The sequence below is a fragment of the Platalea leucorodia genome (assembly GCF_965183815.1).
Source record: "Platalea leucorodia genome assembly, chromosome: 10".
Classification (NCBI taxonomy): Eukaryota; Metazoa; Chordata; class Aves; order Pelecaniformes; family Threskiornithidae; genus Platalea; species Platalea leucorodia.
In genome coordinates, this window is record NC_138832.1 from 20304184 (window position 1) to 20328806 (window position 24623).

The window sequence follows — 24623 nt, forward strand, 5'->3', positions numbered from 1 at the left end:
TACCCAGAGTACAAAATTCTGTGTTCAACAAATACAAATGATGGACAGAACATGTCCATTAAAAGAGAAGTGCTTGCAGTACAGAAGAATTGTTTAGCTTTTGGGGCCGTCTGAAACACAGTCAAGGAACCAGTCCAGATCCTGGCCAAGGGCAGTAGACACTGCACAGAAGGTGCAAAAGATGGTCTCAGCCACAAAACAGTACAGTAAAGGAGATGAAGGAGGCCAAGTAATACCAAAAGCCTTCTAGAGAAGGCCAAGAGTCCCTTTGGCAAGAACATCAAATAACTCTGAACAGATAAATGTCATAGTTTTGCTGCAGTCTAACTGCAGGAAAAAAACCCCACAACATTCAAGAAAAGCTAAGTGTGGTCTTTTTCTTTTGAGGACCATTAGGTGACTAGTAAACTGGAAGAGGATGTTGTCTTCATTTTTCCATTTGGAAAATACAGCAAACCTTAGAGATACCTCCTCAACTTTGCTTCGACAGGTAAAACATCTACCAAGCTTTTATAGATCAGTTGACATACACTTTTTCTTCTGATACCACTGACTCTTTGACAAGATATCTGTATCTGTTTCTATCTATACAAGAGAGAGACAGACACTCTAGTCTTTGCACAGGCCCTACTACGTACAACCTGGAGTTACTGCTGCTGTGATTGATGTGAATCCTCTGATCTCCAACAGGAATGTGGTCCCCATCTGACAAAACTGACTATCTTATTTTGTCTTTTATTTTAATAGGTTTCCTGTCAGCCGGGCTCTGCCTCTGTTTGATCAAGGGTACTATGTCCTCAATCAACTCTTCTCCTTGGGTTTTTTCCCCCCCCTCTATTTTTAAAAGCAGTGACCCAAATCCATGAAAGCAGTAAAAATATTGTATTTTCTCAACTTTTATTACTATAGCTAATTCCCAATGAGAACAATAATTTCTATAGCAACCCTCAAATGAATGTCTCAAAGCTCTTTAAATCAAAAATAAATTATGTATGTAGGCAAGCTGGCAATGCTGCTGATCTCAGGTTATAAGCACCTTCCTTCATCCAAAAACAACACAGAAAAAATGGGTACATAATCCACTAACACAGTCTTAGCACAGCTGTGCTTCAACACAAACTCACCCTGCTGCACTGATTACAAAGCAGACCCTCTCCTCAGCTCTCCTGCACCTTGGCACGCACAGGCAGGCTCTGAATGGCAGGTGACTCACATTGCTTCATTCCGTCCGGACCATGAACATCTAGTTTTGAGCAAGGAATACCACATCCACTCAAAACTCTTGGAATAACTTAGAGTGCGGTGGTTTAATTCCAATCCAGGAAAGAGACAAGACTAATTTCTAATAGGTGTTATTAGCTCCATATTACTTTTAGTTTCCTCCAACTGATGAAGACTTTCTGACCACTTCAAGACAGACTACATTCAACACTGCATGGAGCCCTTTGTGCAGAAAAGATGCCGATTTCTGAAGAGTGACGCAGTCAGCCTATGTACAATATTCAAAAGGCAGATCTACAGAGTGAGCTAAAGGTAAATATTAAGTAGATCAGGTGAATTTTAGGCCACTTGAATACCACCATACATAATTTTCCAAAGAGTTTTGTATCTCAGAAAATAGCCATGCATAAGATGCTATTTACTAACTCGTTTTTTTTCCACCTACTACAACTCAGTAGCATTGTGCTCCTGTTCACAGTGAATTATTGCCCGTTATCCCTGTTTTCTGCCTCTGCACCTAAGATTAAGGTAAGCCTCAAACACTCCTTACTTTGTACACAAAGCACACAAATGGTCATGGGGCTCTGCAAATGGTCAAAATGAAACAGTGGGCAACATGCAGCAAAGCATCTGATGCAGAACTACAAGGATCAGTACAAAAATAGAGTCGGCAACACCCTGCTTTAGGTAACATCTGACTTTAGAGAGTCCTTAGTAGACACGTTGAGTACACATTATCAGAGAAGCAGAATCAACATTGTTAGTTTTAAACACAAAGCAACTGTGGCAATTGGTCAATACAGAAAGACCATTAGGGTTGGAGGTAGCTCTGCAGTAGGAAAATAAAAAAATTACCAATGCACAGGATACCATAAACCACCTTACAGCAATCAAATTGCTGTCTGTGTTCTACCTCCTGCCAGAGTTTCAGTCTCCTCATAAAACCATTATGCCTGTCTTTCTAGTTCAAATCAGCTCTATTATTTAAACGAAACACTATCAGAAGAGAACAAGCTCTGCCACAGCGTACAGGACTTGCTGCTTTTAACATCAGAAAAAATGATCATGCAACCATATTCTGGTTTTTAGTTGGTTTTGGCCGATTTCTTACTCAACCATCAAGCTGCTATTTGTAGGGATCCATGGAAAGAAATACGCCATGCTCACCTGTTGGCACATGAGGGTCATTCCCTCCACCTGGTAGGAGCCGCAGGTGGCGGCAAGGATACCCTCGTACTTCTGATGGGCTGCTGGCTGCTCTCCATCACCAGTGGCAGAAAGGTATCTGCACTACAGAGTATCTGCACTACAGAGTATCTGCACTACAGAGTATCTGCACTACAGAGTATCTGCACTACAGAGTATCTGCACTACAGAGTATCTGCACTACAGAGTATCTGCACTACAGAGTATCTGCACTACAGAGTATCTGCACTACAGAGTATCTGCACTACAGAGTATCTGCACTACAGAGTGAGGTCGATAGCTTACCTTCAACAGTCTCCACTGCTACTTGACTTTGCCAGTCTCACAGCGACGGCATTTTAAGGGATTGTGGAAATAGTCATCTCCTTCAGCCAACATCAAGTCGAGATATCATTGTCCATAAGGTGAGCGAAAGCCTGAAATTGGCCCTGAACTACTGAATCAGCACAGCATGGTCATGGCTCTACCAGCACCTGTAATTGAGCAAATTTACACAAAAGGCACAAAACCACAATTAAAAGGATTGTACGCAAGATAACGTCCCACTGTTCAACCAGTCCCACAGATGATCAGATGGGCATCAGGACCTGTGATCAGACAGCAAATCCTTACACCCCGAGTTACTAAATAAACTTCTAAAACAGGACGTCTGTCAGTCAGCATTTTAAGAAAATCCTATCAGCATCCAAGAAATAAATAGACTAACATTATTCTTGTTTCTGATTCTGCCTCAGGTTCACTACAAAGTAACTTGCAGCTCAATAAACTTTGTTTTTATAACATGAAAACATGTCAAAGACAAAAACTTATTTATTCACTTTTTACCTCATACATCCCAAATCAATAATTGCACCTATTGATCGATGACAAATTCAAAACATTTACATTGAGTACCATAACCTAATAAGAAGGCAACAACTGAATTTGTTAAAATCGATTTTCCTTTTGTTTCCAACAGAAAATCTTCAGGCCCGTGAAATAATAAGATGCAGTGCATGGAGCAATTAATTATCAATGAATATCACAAAAAGCTAAAATTAAATTTCTTTTTGAATATGGAAAGAAATTGTTGAGTCTCCAGGGCTGATGTTTAAGCAAAAGAAATTTCTCTTACCTGTTCCACATGTGCATTCAAGCAACATGAATCATGGAAAGGTGAATTTCAGCATGTAGTAAAATCACTTTATAACGTAAATAAGTAAAATTATTTCAGAGATACATACCTACAGAAGCTATAAAGTAATGCTGAAACATTTTTTTTTTGAAAGGGCAGTATTTATTTATTTATTTAAAGTTCCAGCAACATAATTTTAATAGTAAGTCACTGATGCAAAATCCTGTGGCACAAAGCGATCTCGCTTTTTGTGGTGCGGAGGGGCCTGCCTTCAAGCAGCAAATGCACACGAATATAGAGTCAGCACAGTTCTTGCACGCTGGCTCAGAGCTGCTCAGTGTATTGCACTGAGTGCCACATCAGCTAGTAACTTAGTTTAAACTTTGATGGAGGCCTTTTAAGTTGAACATAATACAATTTTTGGACAGGAAGACCTACCCAAATCACCTCTTGTGTGGTAACTAGCCAGCCAGCCAAGAGCTTTGCAGTACGTTTGGTAACGAATGGCAAACTCTGAGGAGACAGCTGGACAAAACCTAAGCAATTGCAGAGAGCACCTCAGCATTGCCACACCACCGGCCTCATCCACAGGCAAAGGGAGCAGCTCCATCCTCAGATTTCCTCCTTTCAGATCCACCACCAGCCCCTGGGGTCCAAACAGGTAAAAGCACGAGAGCGCTGCAAACAGGGAAGGCAAGAGAGGAGAAAAGCCTAACGCTGTCTCCACAAGCTACGCTCCGTCCTGAGCACACGCACAGCTCCAGTATGGTAACTGGATGGTAACTCCACTCACTCGGCAGCAAATTACAGTGGCTTTACTTTAAATTTCGGTTTACTACCAATAAAAATAGATAGATTTAGCCATCAATCTCCAGTTAATTACACAGAGTTTCCCAGCCCTGCTCTCACCCCAGCCTGGCATGGGCAATTGTTTCCAAGATTCAACTTTTTCCCTCTGCATTTCAAATGTCAGAGGAGAAGCCTGCTGCGAGAGCAGCGTTTGCACAATAACTGGGAGTTGCGCCAAGCCACCCAATCTGTTAATTTGGACAGGTTTCCAAGGAGCCTCCTCATGAAAATATCAATGATGTCAACTGACCCAGCAGGACTTGAAATAAGGCCTAGAAGCAAAGGCTTCCTCTCAACAGAGAGCTGCATTTTTATTAAGCGCATCACACATACCTGTGCATCTTCCTGCTTCTTACAGGGACTTGACCACTATTCTATCCAAATACCAACCAATATTTAAAGCAGGTTACAGTAATAACTTGCAACTTCTTGTCTCTTCTCCATTTTCCACCTTGTAAGCACAGTTCAGCATGCAGCGGCACAGCTTGGTGTCAGGCTCCAGGACTGGCCCGACTCGGTGTCCAGGGAGGTCACGCAGAGCCCAGAGGGGAGAGCGACGGGTGCCTCCGAGGGTTCGTAACCCCCAGCCAGAGACGTGCGCAACCGATGGCGGCCTCACACGGGCTGTAGGGCAGAAGGGAAGACCAGACAAGCAACGGCCTCCTTTGTGCCAGGGTACTGAATGAAAATACTAATATTTAAAATCCTATGGGACGCTCAAGGTTTCCAAGTCCATGAAGAGCCCTGTTCAGCTCCAGGACCAAGCACAAGTGTCACCTCAAGACAGAGGGGGCAGCCACTGGCCCAGAAGGCTTCTCCTGCCACCCGGAGAAGAAACTAGACAGGCACAAGGCATGTCAGGTTGAGTTTTTTTTGAGAGGAGTTGACTGAAAGAGAGGGGAAATGGTGCAGAGTAGGCAGGGGAACACATGCGTGCTCATACCAACAGCCAGGCTAAAAGGTCCCTGCAGCATCGGGGCTCTTGAAGTAGCCATCGTCCAGCACCTTCACCCAGGTTACGCCACACCCAGCTGAAACAGCCTTCTAAGTCAAACACAAACACCCAGAAAACGTAGCTGGGAATACCTAACTGCTCAGTGGCATCACTTAAATCAGGTAAGCAGTGCTCTAGTTTGATACTGCTGAATCAAAGATATTAATACATTTACCAATGCGTTGAGTTAGGCCCTCAATTAGCTGATACTAAAGTACTCAACTAGGAAAGTGTTTGTCTACAAAAGGTGTCTCAAAATCTCTAATGAGTAGCTATTCTTTTCAGAAGAGGACTAGAGCATTTCACTCAGTATCTATTCAGATATTTTGACTAAATCAAAGCTAAGACTCAATATCAGTGAAGAGCTGAAAATTAACTTCTATTTTTCTATGCTGTTATCATGCCTACTACCATGGAATATGAGTTCATTTAACAAAGCATTAGTCAATGAAAATGTATTCCAGAAAGGAAAAAAAAAAAAAAAATATAGTAATTAGCAAAGTTGTCAACATTTTATCCATATGTACATAAAGGAAACAATTACTGACACAGATAAATATGAAAAGAAAGTTTATGGTTTACCAATATGGCTATCTATATATTGCTGACTTTACTCTAAGATAGTAATATTTTATAGGTAGTTCCCCAAGGTGAATGACGATTAAAAATTTATAACAGCCAACTTCATCAAGAACCCTAAACTGCAATGAATTACTACTTGAACAAAATGCTGTCTTTTATTTATTTAGAAGTGAGGACTGACTGCTGACAGCATGGATATATCCTTGGAATTTAGTAAAAGTTCCACAAAATTCAGAAACCACCAGTGTGCAACACAGTTTGCACTATCTTCACAAAATCTCAACTACAGTTTTATGAGTCTAAGGACTATCACCCTTAGGACTATTTTAATAATCTGAAATACTCAGTAGTCAATACACTTTTTTTTCTTCTCCTAAGCAGAAATGGCAAAATAAAAATGCAAAAAAACAAACAAAAGAACCCAAACCAAAACCCACAACAAACCTGAAGGAATAAAGACATGAGAATCAAGGTATCTATAAATTCAGGCGGCCATCTTAAGAAAATGTGAAAGCAACAGCTTTAAGGAAAGAGAAACAACAAAAGCCTTACTGGACTCTAAACTCTCATTGTGGTCTCCTGAGGAATATCCACCTGTTAAGCTAGAGAAAGAAGACACATAATGAATGCCATTTACCAAACTGCTGAGTAGAATTTAAGATTTTGTGGCCTTCAGCAGTGTCCACCTAATTAACAAATGAGAAGATAAATGAAGATGACTTTTCAGCCTGTTTTCTTATGGCAAGAAACTGCCATGTAGAAATAAAAAAGTCTGCTCCCTGAAAAAGGTGTCTATAGCCTCACCTTCCCAAAACACCAAACGCATATAGTGAGAACGATCACCACGTGGCAATACCAAACTCCACTGCAAACTCCACAGCTGAGTAGCTCTGCAGACAGGATCACTGTTCCCATTAAAAGTTCTGATGTTTGAACAGAGCATCTTCTCCAGAAGAGTTAGCAGGTACTGCTTCCAAGAAAACTTTGAAAACAGTAGACTTTAGTGCTGGTAGACCACCACAGAGTGTACGTAAGAAGCAGAAACTAGCTATGGGATCACGCTTAGCCTGGTGCTAAGCAAAGCTATCTGGAAGAACTATAGTTCTTGTAGCAAACCCAACAATTGTTTTGGCCTGCTACTGAGGACAAGCTAAGGTGATCCACATCTCTATTCCCAGCTCCGTCTTCCTGGTCTAGGTGCCTCACCTGAAAAAGACTGAGGTCTATCAAAAGTCACTGTGAAGCAGACAGAATTGCTACCAGCCAATGCCAGGATAAACTGGTCTTCCGGAGCTCCTTACTGTCTCTCCTTTTTTTCTAGGGAATCGTCCTGAGAAAAAAAGTGGAAAACTGAGCATTCATTTACAGCATGCACTGCTCCAAGCAGAATATCTAGCATGTTTATAGTAATCAACAGCTGCAATGACAAAATTCCTGATCCCTATCATTCTATGTCTCCTAGACTTAGCTCCAAAGTATTTTATTTTAGTAACACATCAGAGGTATGGCATAACAGAAAAAAAAGTAATATACTTTAATAGAGGATCAACATACATTGTATCATACCGTACTAAGAGACAACACAGGCAAGGCTGTCACAAAAATACAGGCACTACTAGTATTTTATTTTAGATTACAGGAAATTAGAAAGTTTGAAAGCAGATGTGGAACAGCCACACACTCCTCCCTTACATTCAGCTACCATAGCCTGAAGGTTATGAGAGGTACAAGAGCGACGAAAACAAATCAAACTATTTTGAATAGTATCCAAGTACATGGGCCCATCTGTACCAGAAATATAATTACCAGAAGACATCAGGTTTGTATTAATTTTTATTTTCATATATGTACAACTTAAGAAACAAACCTCAATTTGAAAAAGTTCAGAAGTTATCTTTCAACAACACAATGTAGACATACCTTTGAGGCAGCAAATATTCCTCCTATTAAGGCTCTTATGAAAGGATGGATACCATGCAAATGCAATTAAAGACTGCATTACATTTCAAAAATATGCAAACCAAGTTCAACTTAAACTCTTTCAGAAAAAGAACATATCAAACATTATAACTGTGACCCACCAAAGCATTTACATACATGCTTGAAGCTAAGTACACGGACCAGTTAAACGTAAGTAAAATGTAACAACTGTCAAGCTGTCTTAGCCAGATCAGAACTACAGTCAGTGATCAATCCCTTCCAACATCACAAGTGCCAATGTCTGCACCAACCATGTCATTTTACATTCACATAAACCGCTGCTGACTGCAAAATTCACTATGCTTTTTCAACCAGTAAGGCCCACATTTTTTACCTTTGGCATTAATTTGTGATCACTGAAAGTACTTAATCCCTCCACTGAACCTGGGGAAGAGGCACGCACGGAGAGCGCCTGTGTTACAGCAGTGCGCAGCAGGCGCCGCACGAGCTGCGTAACAGAAGTGACTTCCATCAGGCATTTTAGAAAGATTCTGATTCATTTCCATATACTGTACCCCTTGCTTATGATCTCAAAGAGTGAAAGCTGGATCTTTTTTAAACCATAACCAGGATTAGCAGTAAATCAAACAAGTAATGCTCATGTACAAGAAAAAATTCTTACTCAGTATCTTAGTATAGTAATGCTACTTGTGCTAACAGTATCTAAAAATGGTCTAATATTACCAGCAGGGAGAAAGCTTCATTCCTTCCCTATGTCATTATAACAAATTGAAATCAAATACAATGAAGATGGGCAGCTGTGTGACTTTACCGTCATCACTAACATAACTCAAAAATAAAAGGACTGATAATTTGAAAGCGATGAATATATGAAAAGAAAAAGAACACAACAACTGTTGTGACTTCTCCCAGGATGTTACGTGCGCTACCTGATGTGTGAAAGGTGCTAGATGACTACTTTTTCTTTCTTCAAGTCTAATGCTAACACGATCAAATTTTAGTTGTCTACTCAAAAGGAAAAAAAAAAATTCTTTTCAAAATTTTCTATCATGTAATTTTTTTTTGACAACTATCAAATTGCCTGAAGGCCCACGACTTTTCAGAAGTTTATCACACTACATTCAGTGCTTACAAATTTCTTACAAGCAGTATTCCTCACCGAAGAAAATAGTTAAAAGTAGGAAGATTCCTTTATTTCAGTCCATCTAATTTTGAGTCACAGCAGCATATCATTTAGATACTGCTAAGCACATACTGTGCGTATATCTGCAACTAGAAGAAAGAAAAAGGAAAAGAAAGATCCATTTTACTTTAATCCTGACCAGCAGCTGTTAGCAATTTCCTTTAGTTATCACTGTGGGACGTGATGGATGGGAAGACTCAATACGCTGAGGAACTAGTATACAGTGTACAAGTGCTCTCAAGGACTGTTGTTCAACAGCACATTCAGTTTAACTAGGAACTACAGACTGTAAGAGATAACAGATAGTTCCTGGGAGCATCTATCATTCTTCAGAGAAGCTGTCTGATGACGAGGATAATATCTGGAAGAACGATTGCATGATCTTTTGCTATATAGCTAGTATATCACGTCATTGAAGGAGGAGAAAAGTGAACATTAACTCAAGTGGTAACTCAAACCAAGAAATCTGCATAAAAGAACAAGTTGAGATCTTACCGTTTTAAGACTTTCCATACACTTTGCAACACAGAGAAACTGGATATACAAAAACATGCAAGTCAAACAAAGCTGATCTACAATAAACAAAACCAGAATACACTTATTTCAAGACTTAAAACATTAAAATATTCACCCGATGCTAAATAGGAGCAATGGAATAAGGTCTAGACCTAGCCATGTAATTCAATAAAAAAATCAGTTGGCTCTTCCAGCCTTTATTTCCCTCCTCTTTTTACTTATTTTTATAATTTCAGGCCATAAACTTACAGAGTGACACAGGAGCCAAAAGCAAATGTAAATAAGGCATCTTCCTCTCTCTATTAATAGCAATGCTCCAGGGATTTGTGATTATATATGTACATGTAGCTGCACAGCCTTTTTCCAGCCCATAATTATACGGGATGTCCTTCTCCCAAGGATAAAGCAGGATGTCAACTACTCCAATACCAAAAATATTATTTGAAAAGACAACCTTCTTTTCCGAGCAGCCCTATCCCATCCAGGTTGCATACTCCTTTAAAAGCATGCAGTGACAGCCACCACTAGCCTTCTGTCCGAAAGTTGTGCCCCATCATGATTAGATGTAGCTCTCGACTCATCAGACGAATCTCAACATGCCCTTTTTTACACTACAAGTCTTACAAATAAAAGCCCAGTGAAATGATTAAAAATTTGGTCCCCCAAACAAAAGCTCCATTCCAAAATACAAAATCAAATTATTAATCTTTCAAAATGCTCAACCAAGTCATCACACCCATGTTGCCCCAAACCTAAAGCACAGATTATCAAGAAAGGCTGGAAATTACTCATCAAGCTTACAGAGATTAATCCCAGAAAACGTCAAAGACATTCCAATATATTTTAAATGACACAAAAGAATATGGGCAGAACTCTGTCCTAAGACTCAAGAACTTTTTATAAAGTCCTGGATTTTCCAAATACAGAAGAAGGTAGCCAATGCAAAGCATGAAACACAGAGTTTAAAGAGTTTTTTCATCTCAAAACACCTCAAACCACAGAAGGAAGCAAACTGCACTAGAAAAAATTTACAAGTAGTCTTCAAGGGAAGTACCATGTAAAGCACACTGCATTAATCTAGACTTGACATTATGAGGGCATGTCTCGCTGTAGCAAGGTCCATACTAAACACCAGATCAGAGACAGAAGATTAAAGTAAAACATTAGATGTCACAGTCACTGTTCTACTGATCCGGGAAAGGCAGAGACTCCAAGGTGAGCAGAAACTATGAAGCTGCTTAATAAAGGCCATTCTTGCAAAGTCAAAAAATCATACATCCAACACTTTCATCCCTTCATTAAAATAGAAATACTAAAAAGGAGCACTCCATAACATATCCCCATTGCTTCTGACTGACATGTTGAATCAAAGGTAAAAGCAGAAAGTTAGCAGAGATAATTAGAGCAACAAAGACCTTTTAGCACAAGGCAGCATAGCTGAGCAGCCTACCAACCAGAAGATTAATTATTTTGTTTGTTACTTAAAAAAGAAACTGTTAGTTGACTACTTCAGTTTATTAGGCATAGAAAAGTTTTCATCTAGAGGTCATTCTGAGCAGCACCTCACCCTGTGTTTAAGCATGTATGAAGCCCGGCAGAAACCAGTGATAAAGAAGAAAAAAAAATGTGTAAGTATTTGCTGGCTTTCCTTCCAAACATTTCAGAGAAAAATGTCAATTTAAAGCTGACAGCAAACAAGGATGTCAGTCTAATTAGATTTTTTTGTTCTGTCATGCTCCTGATCCTATCTAAGTACTCCTCTGAAAAAAATCTGATCAATGATGAAGGCACAATTATACAAACCTTAACATTCACTCTAAATGTAGCTATGCAAAAAAGGGAGAGAGGGTAGGGAAAACAAAGGTGAAGTATATTTCTCTTCAAATAATTAAGTCAGTTTATTTTCCAACAGCCATATAAATTTAAAATATGAAACAACAATAATACAGCTATAGAATCTAGGTTTTCTTTCAAAGCAGCAGCATATAAAACATATAAAAGCTAAAACCTCAGCACAAGCTTCAAAAAAACAAGGACTGAGTGAATTTTGCTGAAGACATGAAACTCACAAAATACAGTACACAAAAATACTGGAATGCATAAGATAAAGCTACACATTTTAGGTAAAGAAAGACATTGTAAAGTATACAAAATTTGCAAAATTAACCCATGGGATTTGGGGGAGAGTACTATGAATACAAAGAAGTTGGCAATTAATACTTGTAGATGGAGAGAAGAAAGTGGTAGTTTTACATTTAGCATTCAGTTTTCAGGTTCACGACTTCACTTTCTTAGCATCTTTTTTTCCAGAGTTCTCAGTAGCCAAATCTGCTTTTCTCTTCTGTGACTAAAAAGGGAAAAAAAAAAAATAAATTTATAAATTCAACAAAATGGTGGCACTATGAAAAAAAAAAATTTGAAGTATATGACTAACCGTTCAAAAAGAAGATAAATTACCCTAATGGGTTATATATTTCAATTTGGCTTTGTAGGATATAATGGAAGGGCAAAAAAATCCCAGATTTAGACACTTAATTCTGCTACCCTTTTTATCTTCTTGAAATCATTACATGGTCTCAGTGGTACAGGTACTACACATATCATGAATTGGATGATGAGATCAGGACCTTGACTTATACACAATTCTATTCTAAAGATGACAACTCTTCAAAATAAAAGAAGCGCTTCTTATCATTTCTTCTTCCAGGAGCTATTATGCAGGGGAGGAATAACAATCTGAGATTAAATTAAAGCAAACATATGATGTAAACATATAGGTAGAAAGAGGGTAGCGATACATTTTCTTAAAGAGTCTTCCTCTGCTATTTAAACAAAAGACTTCTCAAAAAAAAAAAAAAGCCCCAAAATACTATGAATTGGGAATACCTATGTAAAATCTAGGAGAGCTGTGAATAGACAAATATTTCAGTTTAATCTCTCAACTATTTTTGTTTATACTAAAACAATCAGTGGCCACAATTATCTTTTTCATTTTCTAACAAAATAGAATTGAATTCTGCCCCACTAGAAGTAAAGTGCTGCTAAACATACTGCTGTAACTTTTGCTCCTCTTTTCTTCTTTTCAGCTCGCTCTTTTTCCTCAATTTCCATATTTTCTTTTTCTATTAATGATATGAGAGTATTGCAGCGTCTCTGAAACTCCTAAGGAAACAGAAAACATGAAGTTCTCTAAATAAATCATATAAATTCTCTCATTTACAGAAATATGTTCAAAATTCTTCAATTCCAAAATACTTAACTTTTCCAAAAACATTCAATATTCATGTACTAATAAGACTAGCTCAGTTATTGTTCATCTGTCTTTACCTTAGTGTAACCTTCTTTATAAACACAGGGAAATTCACTGAAACAGTCGACTTCCTGACAAGGAGTTTTCAGGATTATCTGTATCTTCCAAACTGACACCCCAAAAGACTGATCTGATCTTTCACCTTGTTTAGATGAAGCAAATTATAGCTTGCCAGCATCCTATGTCAGATTCTAGGAAAAGAGGTCTTCAAATATATCTTTTAAAGCAGAGAGAAAAGGAATCAAAGCTATCTTAAGCAATATTTTTCTGTGGCACACAGACTAGTTTTTCGTGATAAGACACTGTAGAGCTCCAAACTGGCAAAAATCTATCCAATCTTAAATCATGAGGCCACTGTTGTATTTTTAGTCAAACAGCACCCAAAAGGTAGCAGGCCCTAAATGCTTTTAGCATCAAGACTTCCAAGCTATCTGAAAGTGATCAAGATTAAATGCCGTAAGGTCATTTATACAACATTAAAAAAATATTTCCAATACAACTCTAAAAGTATCTGGATTGCAGTTAGTAACAATTGACTTGGTTAACAGAACTCATTTGACTGGGACAGTTTCTTGTATCCCATCTCAAAAAAAAGTCTCTTACCAAACACATAATAGTACTTGTTTTTATTATAATTATTCAGTATGTTCTATGTACATTGAGAACAGTGATTCCATGGGCTTTTCTTTTGAACTCAAAGCAGAAAGCTTTATTTTGAGGAAAAAAAGCTGGAAAAATATGTCTTATCTCTATTCAATTCAATGAAGCAATTTTTGAACCACAAGCTATTCTAGAATTACCTAGTAACATAAATCTTAACCTACAAGTGGTCTATTTGCAATGAAGTGAACAGGTGACCTTTTTGCCCAGGAATTAGTCTCTATCTTCGCAGCCTCTGTAACCTGTATATTGCCACAGCCATCACGTTACATGATGGAAAACGATGCAGCCTGCACGCTTTCTTGATCCTGAACGTTCTGAAACAGTCCAGCATATGACTCATCTGTGAGACGTTAATACCCTCAAGCTTAACCACATTCCTTAATTTCTATAGTTTCCACAGATTCCTCTACGAAGGGTGCTCCATGGCCTTGGGTGAAAGCTGGGTAATTCAGAACAGACACACAGAATCCTGCCACCACATGAATTTTTTCTACCACAAAAAAAAAAAAATTCTTCAGGACATTTTTCTTTACAACTCCCTACTGGAAACATTCAGTCTCATGCATGTAGTTCTGCAAACAGTATTATAACGAGTCATTTCTACCACATCCATGTACAAGTAACCCCACAACCCCAGTACAGGTTCAACCATAAATTAGGGCACCATGCTTGTGCCCTGGAATGTGACAGTCCTGTTGGAGCTAAAATACTCTCACTTCAACTAATAAAACCCCTCAAATTCCACCCACATAACATTTTTTTAGATAAAAAGGCAACGAGTCTGACAAAACTTGAGTGCAAGCCATCCTAACATACATTGCATCTCCAAACATAGAACAAAAGAGAACCTCTGTCCCAAAAACCTACACTCTATAGATGAATAGAGATGATAAAAAGTAAAAGACGGAAGTAGAAAGATGATTGTCAATATGTCAGAAGCATTTTACATAATTTAAATTTGTGTACATTGCACTCAAAAGACTTAGGAGCTGTTGGTAAAGACTGATGACAAGCTGCTCCATAATAACAATCAGCTAGATCTTTTCTAGTATATGAGAAACCAGTTTGTGTTAAATACAAGACAAGCAATTAATCAGAAAGGACTAAGAAATAACCTTGATCCATTTGCCTAAGGCATTAAGAAAAATCCTCCTCTTTCCTGGAGAAAAATGCTTGCATAAATACATACATTTATTGAAGTGTACACATTCATGGTTAGACTTTCCAGATGGTCTACTACTCCAGAACAACATGCTGTGGACAGAGGATGGACTCAAAAACAATTTTCTCTGGAGAATCACAGAAGCGGTTGACAGTAAGATGTGACATGCACACAGGTTTCTTCTACACCTACCATCAGAAAGAATCTGCATGATAAATCCTGCATTGAGCTACTGAAATTTCCATATGGACTGATCCATTCCATTTTATTACTATAAAAATACACTTAGACTTTAAAATGCCTTGTACCTTTAGAGATGAGATTTTATTCAGTGTGCCCTGATACTTTTCTCTTTAGGATGGAAAGAGATAAGATGTACTTTGCTCACCCCTTCATAGCTATAAAGACTAGTATTGCAATAAATAAGATGGGAGCACTGAACCATCACCTTCTGCATGACTGAAGGCAGAGATGCTGACTTGGGAGTGAAAGTAGTCCTACGCTCTGTCAACAGGCCCGTATATTCCTGTATTTACAAAGGAGTCATTTGTCTTATACTGGGTAGGGTTTGCAGAAAGGTGAAAGAGAATATGCATAATTTATGACTTCACAAAACAGATACATGATTCACTACTGCCATGATATTTTGCATTCTTCCTGCATGGACAGAAATAAAACAACAATAACAACTAAACTTAAAAATTTAAACCTCTGTGCTCAGTTTAAAAAAAAAAATATTACAATTTTAGGCACTCTCAATCTCTTTGAAAGCTTACATTTTGGGTAAACCATCTGGTTTTCGAATAAATAAATGAAGCAGAATTTTTGTTTTCCAAAGAGAAATCTTCAGAAGAAGAAACAGAAAGAAGAAGATGGAAGATAAATTAGCTATTTATATGGAATTCAAGAGACATCTAGTGGTTAGTAGAACACAGTTTTCTCGAAGAGCCTGGTAAGTCCTTTTCAGAATTATGCTGCCCTTTCCATCTTGTTTCATATCAGTTTGAATGTAATACAGGGTAATTTTGAGATCACATGTGAATTTCAGTATTCTAAGAAGTTTTATCCACTTCCACTGAACTTACTATTTACCCCTTTATAAAGATTTGTATTTATACTTGGTTCATTATTCTTGGCATCAAGTGATTTTCCAGCACATTTCTTCATAAAAGCCACCAAACTAGTGCAAAATGGACCCATAGAAATCAATACTTCCACAAATGTCAGGATATTTGAATACGTAAAATGTATCAGTGATTGGCAGTTACAAACTACTAAATCATACATACCATGACAATTTAAAACATTTAAGAAAATTAAATGCACGTTGAAAGTGAAAGATTACTTCAGCTTTATATTTTCATACTATTCTTTTTCAACTGCATAATAGCAGAAAAACTAAAAATATTACTGTTAATGGACAGAATTTTAAGAGAAAACATACGTCAGAAGATTCACTATATTCTCAGTGCCTCAATTTCAGCATTAGACACCACAGAACATATTTCTTTAGTAAATGATTCCTATCCCCTTTAAAAAGAAAATTATACTGAACATAAGGATCTGCAAGAGATTTAAATCGAATATTTAACTCTACCCCTGACTTTACTATACATCAACTAATATTAAATGTTGAGCTACATTTTTAATTTTTAGTACCCCTTTCTATGATTTACTTAAATGGATTCCTCCATAGACAACTTAAAAGAAACTTCATAATAGACTAAATACTGGAGGTTTCTCTTTATGGACATAATTTTAAAATCCAGTAGTTCTTCAAACAGGCATTTTAGCAAGTAAAGCTTGTAATTCTTTTTAATTAAGGGCTAAGTGCTGCACTATCCAGAAACACTTTAATTGCTGAAATATCGAGTAGCAATTGTATTGCATAATTATAAGTAGCACTGGGAAAAGCATATATTCCCACCTGTTCAAATACACATTTTAAATATTTTCTCTTATGTTTTATTTATTCTTAGTACAGTACCAAGAACTCTGAAAGGACATTTTAAAAACAAATCCTGAGGCCAGGAAATGAAGACAGTAAACAATAGTGCACAGTGGTTCTGCAATTGCTAGACTAAACTACTAAAAAATCCAGATTTGTATACAAAACAACATTTAACTTACATGACTGCAGCATAGCATTTAATTAGAAATTTGCTTATAAGACACTGGGGAGAATTTATAACAGCTGTATAAGGGACAATGTGCTCCACTCTTTTGTATCAGCCATGACCAATATGGTTTTGTATTCAAGCAGACAAAAAAAAAGTTCCAGCTCTCACTCACCACAAGTGAGTAAGATGAAGTTATTTCTGGTATTATAAAAAAAAATTTGGAAGGACATTTTTCCCATATAAATACGTTCACATGAAAATGCATGCGTGTGTTTCTTACATAAGGTACACAGACTCATGACTTTTACTTGTTAGAAAAAGGAACTGAATCAGGGAAGATCTGTGCAAAAATTCCAGGGCAGAGCTAACAGCTTTTTATCATTAAAAGAGTCCCATACTCTGAGGCTGGTACCTACATAGCTGCTTATTTGCACTCACCAAAGCTTCTGTTAGTGTTATCACTTCCCACTTAATGACTAAATTAAAGAATGGCTCTGCTCTTCAGACAGACAAAGGAAAAAAAAAACGTAGCTAAAATTCAGAATACTAGTCTACTTGCTATCAAACTTGTATTCTCTAAGCATGAACAAAATCTTCAGAAAAGTATAACTAAAAAAATTTAAGCACTTGCATGTGGTAATCCTTATTCACAATTACAAAGTGCATTTTAAACCAATTGCTTCAACGATTAATTCCTACATGAATCACTAAATTTCCTCATGCTTTTAGAAATTAAGTACCAATATTAGAGAAGCTGTCCTTTTCTCTCAGTATATAATTCAGATGTTTTCAGTCTTTAATATTGTCCAATAATTCTGAAAAGCAGTCATATTTTAAGAGACATTGTTTGGTAAAACTTAGTTTGCAATAAGAGTAACAAGGATATTTGTAAGGATAGTCTACCTCTGCATTAATCCCCTTGCGTAACATGGTACTTCAGCTTGACAGGTTGTCTAATTTGTTTGTTTCAGCTGTATTGTGTTGTTTGCTGTACTAAGGGAAAAGGTTATTTCAGTAAAAACTAGAAATTATAATAAAAACCAAAGTTATTCTTTCAGCACTTGTTTCCTAGACTCCAGTATTCTGGCACAAATCCAAATTTTATGTGATGATGCTTAAAAAAAAGGAACAAGATACTTCATATAATGACTTGTTCCCTGTACCTGATACCTACCATTGCAGTTCTAGATTTGATAAACCAGTCAAATCTGAACTGAGGAGCATTGCGCACACACTGCCTTAGTTCCTCGTACACGTTTTCTTTATCAAAGCCCATCTTGTGTAACATACATATCAAAAATCTGTCTTCCTCTTCTGTGTAGTTTTTCCCTTTGTTTGTTCCATACTGAATACGCAACTGATGAAAAGGTGCTTTATACCTTGCAATCTGAATGCAAAACAAAAATAAGGACTATTAAACATACAATATTACATCAAAGATTTATTGCATATTTGTGTAGATTACTGATACATTGTATACTATATATGCTATATAAAAAGACAGAATTCCAATCCCCAACTATTCCTCTTCCGAAGGGACTTGGAAGAAGTCAGCTGCAGGAAACAAAAAACCTGTAACGATTACTTTGGCATCGAGGGCTTTCTTGATACTGATCCTCCGTTGAATTCTTGCCTCTCCTCGTTCAATTTGAGCCATAATCCTCTCAATGTCCTGTAGTTCATTGCAACGTTCCCAGAAAACAGCTAGAAATGCAAAACATAATTTGTAAATTAAAATCTCTTCCTCTACTCTTACTATTTTACTCAGTTGAGGCACTCCAGCAAAAAAAAAGGAATGCAGTCTGTGGTTCCATCAAATCTTAAAAGATTTGATAATACTCTCCCTTTTACTGTGCTAGCCAAGAAATAAACTTGCACAGATCCTTTATTCAGTGTCTTTAAAAGTTAACTATAAGCAAAGGTTTAGTAACAACTGTAACAAAGTTTACATTCAATATAATTAATTGTAGTCATGTAAAACTCTGAAAAAAATTACTGTTAAGAATAGCTCTTTGTAACAATGGTGAAATAGGTTAGAGCTGCTAGTGAAACATTCATATTTCCGTTTTCATTAGCTATCTCGAAGTTCATAGACTACTTAGTCTATCTGTTACAAAAGCTATTAATTTGTGGCTTCTCCAGTGACATCTTTTAGCCAATCCAAAATAAATTCAACACTTTGATGGGAACTCTTGTGGAGCTCTTCCTTCTTAAGCTATAGGAAGAACATTGCAAAGTTAATTTTTTATGAAGGAGTTTAGTAAAATTAAATCCAAGCATGAAAGAGGAAGAATTCTGTACAAATTAAAAAGCATTATGTAAATACAAAAGACAAAGATAGAGCGTACGAGCTAAAATAGCATATATACTCATAGCATAAAGAATCGTGTTGCCACTATAAGGCAACTTCATGACTCCACAAGACCATGTTGTCAATGTGAATTAACTATGCCAAGTTCTAAATTTTGACTAAGGAGGGATAAAGGCAGCTGAAGGCATATTTATATGCTGCAAATTCAACCTTTTTAACAGAATTACATCTTCTGAAAAGAACCATCATGTACTTTTAAAAAAAATTATTCTTACACACATCCAAATTCTACATCTTGTAATTTTAAAAGAACACGTAGCAAAAGTGATGGTGATCCTGCATGATAAAGAAACACATTTCAAAATATCACAAACCTGAATATTCGATGACCTCCTCAGGTGACTTTCCCTCCACCTCACGGGCAATATTGTCTATATCGTCACGACCATATTTCTCATTAGCTTTAATAAACTGGTTAAAATCTCTTTTATTCCAGTTTGTAAAACCCTGTAAGCAGCAAGACAAAGAAGGCATTACTAGGTAGAAGGGACACATTTTGCAAAATTTTGTCTTATGTATCATTTGCTCCAATTGGCAATGCTTCTGCAATGTCACTTAATTACAGTGGTTAATGGTCTTTCAGGATTTCCATAAACTTGCATTATCCAGAATTTATTACTGAATCATTAAAAGTCTAAAGAGTTATTTTTGTGCATGACTCTACATGCATTAGTAAGAGCTTTTTACTCTTCTTTCTTTTTAAACTTTTTATGTGGCATTTCTCCAAAGAAACAAGCTCAATGACAGGTTACTGTAATTTTAAGTCACCCTTCAGCAGATACAAGCAACAAATGTCTTGGGAGTATAGGGTGCACCAATGCAAGTGTCATTACAAGTTCTTCGAGTAGTGGAAGTACCTAAAGCAAGAGCTCCTATTTCAGACATTTACAAACCGTGAACCAAACAGTTGGATGCAAGCATAAGTATGTCAAGAAATGATCTCTAGTCAGATGCAATCAAATGGAAACTCTATAGCACTGTGAAACAGAAAATTTGTTATATACCGAAGAAATTAATCCAAAACTGAACAACAGTTAAGATGCAATGTACAAAAACATCATCCAAGAATGAGACATTACAATTTAAAGACAGAGAAAGGAGAAAACATGAAGAACAAACAAACAAGAAAATCACATGCCTGAACAGCAATTTGTAGTGCATTGAGTTTCTTTCATCACAGAAATACATTTATAAGGAACTCCGTCAGTCCTCCAGCTGAATAAGCTCACTCCACAATTAGCTAGCACCTTTACAAGAAGTCTAATATACGAAATACAAATATTTCTTTTTAATCATTAACAACGGTACTGACATGCATATCAGCACCAGCTTAAATATTTCCTCTGCTATAAACAGGTGAAATTAATAGCCAAATTGTGACCTTGCAAATTTCTTCTCAAGGTACACTACAGCCAAGTCTTTCACAGAAAATTTTCTGAATCAAAGAAAACTGTTGCTTTTTGAGACACACCTTTCTGCTTAACAATTAGCTTTTAATAAGCCTACTCAGTGGGATAACAGTCCAAAAAGTCCAAAAAACTAGCCAGTGCCAGGGATTCAGTCCCAGTATAAAAGGAACATGCCTAACCACCCAACTGGGACAAAATTAATGGATGTGACATGTCTTATACATCTGTGTAAATATTGTACGTGTTGACAGAGGCTTGTCCTCTCTGATTCAAACTCTTTTTCATAAAAAAACATTGTAGATGTATATACGAGAAACCCACTGATTGGATGTCTGCATGTATTGCTGGGTAGTGCATGTATATACAAGTCCTTGCCTCAGAAACATTGCAGGCATTCAAGGAAATAGTAGGTGACTAAGAAATGAACTTGTTCAAGGACAGAAAAGGTCCCTCAAAGCAAAACCAAGCAAAAAATCATTATGTGTTGTGTGCTTTCTTCTTTCTGTACCATCAGTGTAGCCTTCCTGTGCATATTTATCATTATTAGTATTTATATTCCATACTAGTAAAAAAATAATATATGATTAAATACTTCAGCGTGTTTTATCTTACCTGTGTTAGCAGCTTTTCTTTCTCTTCAGTTTCCTCAGTATTCAGAGGCATAGACTCATCTATCTTCTTTTGTTCCTCTTTTTGTGCCTGAGCTGCATTTGGGAGGTCAGGATTCCTGGGGACCTAAGATCAGGGGCATCAATAAGCAGTAGTGCAGCAATGTTATTAAAGAGACTGTACACTTTTCTGTCAACCTTGCTTTACAATTTATAAGCACATGCTAGATCTCACAGAACTGATATAGTCCATACCCACTAAGCATTTGTTGTCACAGAACAAACACCCAAACCCAAACAACAAAAAAAACCCCACCACTCCCCATCTTAGCTACCCTGAAGAAACCAAACCACAATAAAAACATTTTAAAGTAACTACCAGAGTATTTTCATCAGTATCTACAGAACTGTTGCAAAAATGAAAATATTATCCAAGACAAAGTGATGTATCAAATACTGTTTTTTATCTATGCTTGTTCCTTGTCTCACAAGCTCTTAATTTAAAGTTTATCTTCACCTAATAGTAACGAAAGGGTCCTATTCAAGTTTTCTTCAAGAAACTTCAGTGAAAAACATGGTAGAATACATGTAAATGGTAAAATACATTTTTTCCAACTATTAAATATTAAAGCACTGATCTGTACAACAGTTACCACACGTTTTACCTAGATTCAAATCTCATTGCCTAAACCATGCCTCCCAAAAATAGGACAAGATTTTGTCAAATGTATGTTATCATTTTGTTATGCCCTGTACCCACCACTTCTACACGCAATGACTTAGGGGTATTGTGAGAGGCAGAGCCTCACCTAGCGTGAGCTGTCACAGCTGACTGATTTCAGTGGTCCTTTTCATTAGCTAAGGATCTGCTCTCTTACATCCAATGGTTTATAATGTTTTATTACTACAGCGAAATACTAAGTTCTGCCAGGTTTACTATACAGCTGTGCACACTGCCAAAGTAAGGACCAGACAGACAACATTATGTAAACAAGGCCTACCAACATTTTATCTGTCCCTCTCCGCATCGACACCCATTTAATATCAGAGACCTTTGAACTGTGTATTGCAATTCCATATCACACAACAGCAAACAAGTCAGAAACCAGTATCCAGTACAGATTTTGTAGACCTTATATATTTCTGCAGCAAAAGGCAAAGGAAGTTAAGAGCTGTTCTTAACATCTGGCTAAGAAATTTACCTGGCTTTGGTGGTTTAAGTTAAGACTGACACATAAAGCTTGGTTTCTACCTATTTGATACCTTTTGGCATTGTTTATAGCAGTTTTCAGTTTTAATAATAAACTCTCTTCAAATAGAAAGGTATACTTCCATTTCAAAACAGAATGAACCTAATCATATTTGCCACTTTCACCACAGTCATACTAAGTAAACAGTCATACTGAGTTTTTAAGATAACACGTTCAACCTATCCCATCTGACAGATTTCATTAACAGGCCAGAAACACCTCTCTTTTTACATGCATGTTGACAACATCAGCAATGCTTTCATCTTTATTTGTTGGAGCATTAATTGAATAATTTATTTCCCTAAACTAATTACACTTCCTTTAATTCTTACCTTAATGCTATCCTGCCATCCACATAAAATTCGTTTTGCTTCAAACTAGATTCTAAGACACCTTTTGCTTCTTCTTAAAAATAGATTTTGCTAATATTAATTCTACTCTATTGCAACACCGATTGCCTATCCATTGCTTTGTATGACAAGTTTACGTTCTGCAACACATTTTATATGTGATTTCTTCTTGCTGCAACCTGCCATGAAACATGGGGCTTTTTAAAGTAAGTGACACGTCTGGAAGTAGGGGATCCATTTGATTTACTCAGCCAATACTGGCACAAGTAATGAAAATTAACATCAAAACAGAATCAGTGTTCACTGCTTGTCCAGTAATGTCAGCAGGGAAGAGGGAGAAATTCAGCTAAGGCATAGTGGGGGGTGGAGGGTGGGGCGGAAGGAAGATAAGTCTGTTCTCTAGTTTTCTTTTTGTAGTAGTAGTACATTCAGACTTCTCCACACCTTTAAACACTTTATATCCCAGCAAAATGGAGGGAAAACTGATGTCACTTTACTTACCTTCATTTCAACACAAAGTCAACTTCAGCATTACCTTAAGTTACTTTCTGCACAAGATATACAAAAGCTATACTGAAAAAAAAAAAAATCATACCCTGGAAGGTGATCTTATATTAGCCACAATTTTCTCACCTTAGACCACATATCACACTTTTTTTTTTTTTGAGGAGAAGTATATGAATCATCAGAACTCTTTCTTTTTTCTACTCTATTTTATTGTTAGGAACCCACCACAAAACACAAAGCTACACAGATATGAAATTTTTCATGAAGGAAGGAATTACAGATTACTTTTTGTTTTCAGTAGTGGAATAGTAACAGGGGAATAGAGATTTTAAGCCATTTCCTTCACAATGAGAAGCACTTTGCAAAAAATAAGACCAGAATGATATATTTTTAGTTGCAGTCTCATTTAATTCATTTAGCTATTGTCAAGGTTGCAGTAAATCTGCAAAGAGGAATACAAATACATTTCACTAATTTGAAGATTAAAAAAAAAGCATTACCTTATATCCTATAGTCTTACGATAATACAGAATTTCTTTTTCCAGAAGTTCGAATAACCGTGGTGGGAAAAACTGGAAATCCTGAATATTTGGTTGTTTTGGAGGTCGTGGAGCCTTCAAAAAATACACGGGTACATTAACATTACGTGAGCTTGATTTCTGTGCAATAAGACTGCTGTAATTCAGCAGCAGTGGCAACCTATCACTTTACAAATACGTTCATTTTATTACCAGTATAGGGTGAGAGCAGGGGAAGCAACGTGGGAGAGAAGAAGAGCAAAAGAACAACACAAAAACACCTCCATACTTTCCAACTTCTTACCTTTGGGACTTTTGGTTCGCTAACACGTAGGGCTTCTCTGAAATAAGCATCAACTGCGTAATTAGCTTTGCGTTCTCGTTTTGGAGGCTCTATCCATTCCATCATGCTCAGCTACATGCAGAATAGAATAAAAAGATATTAAAGTAACTGTATGCTTTCCTAAAGTCAGAAAAATAATGACTAACGTGGCACCGCAAAACAGGAACGTATTTTTGCATGGCAAATCTAATGGTTGTGCTCAACAATATGGATACTGCAACAGAGCTCAAAAATAAGCTAGAAATCATAGCCGATTATAACAGGTATTTAAAAACATAAAAGATAATACACAAGTGAGGCAGTGCAGTGGCATGGACATATCCCTTTACAGTATTCTACTTACTTCAGACACCTGAGTAAGGTTATGATTCCATCTACCAAAACACAATGGAAGGACTGAGGACTT

At 37.0% G+C, this 24623-nt stretch overlaps 1 protein-coding gene across 14 annotated transcripts in view; it reads right to left on the reverse strand.

The window, feature by feature from the left end:
* SMARCA1 (SNF2 related chromatin remodeling ATPase 1) overlaps nt 1–24623 on the reverse strand; it is a 69449-nt gene that overhangs the window by 23594 nt on the left and 21232 nt on the right. For 5 of the 14 annotated variants that reach the window (XM_082323263.1, XM_082323257.1, XM_082323265.1 and 2 more), the window contains 8 exons: nt 24179–24289; nt 23857–23970; nt 21254–21376; nt 19547–19679; nt 18447–18565; nt 18036–18248; nt 12658–12768; nt 7830–11953 (listed from right to left, as the gene is read on the reverse strand). In XM_082323263.1, the coding sequence (XP_082179389.1) occupies nt 11882–11953; nt 12658–12768; nt 18036–18248; nt 18447–18565; nt 19547–19679; nt 21254–21376; nt 23857–23970; nt 24179–24289 (996 nt within the window). In that variant the 3' untranslated portion in view covers nt 7830–11881. Of the gene's footprint in view, nt 1–2712; nt 2901–7828; nt 11954–12657; nt 12769–14768; nt 14930–17248; nt 17855–18035; nt 18249–18446; nt 18566–19546; nt 19680–21253; nt 21377–23856; nt 23971–24178; nt 24290–24623 lie in introns of those variants that run through there. The other 9 variants (XR_014229351.1, XM_082323261.1, XR_014229350.1 and 6 more) reach the window with 8 other exon arrangements.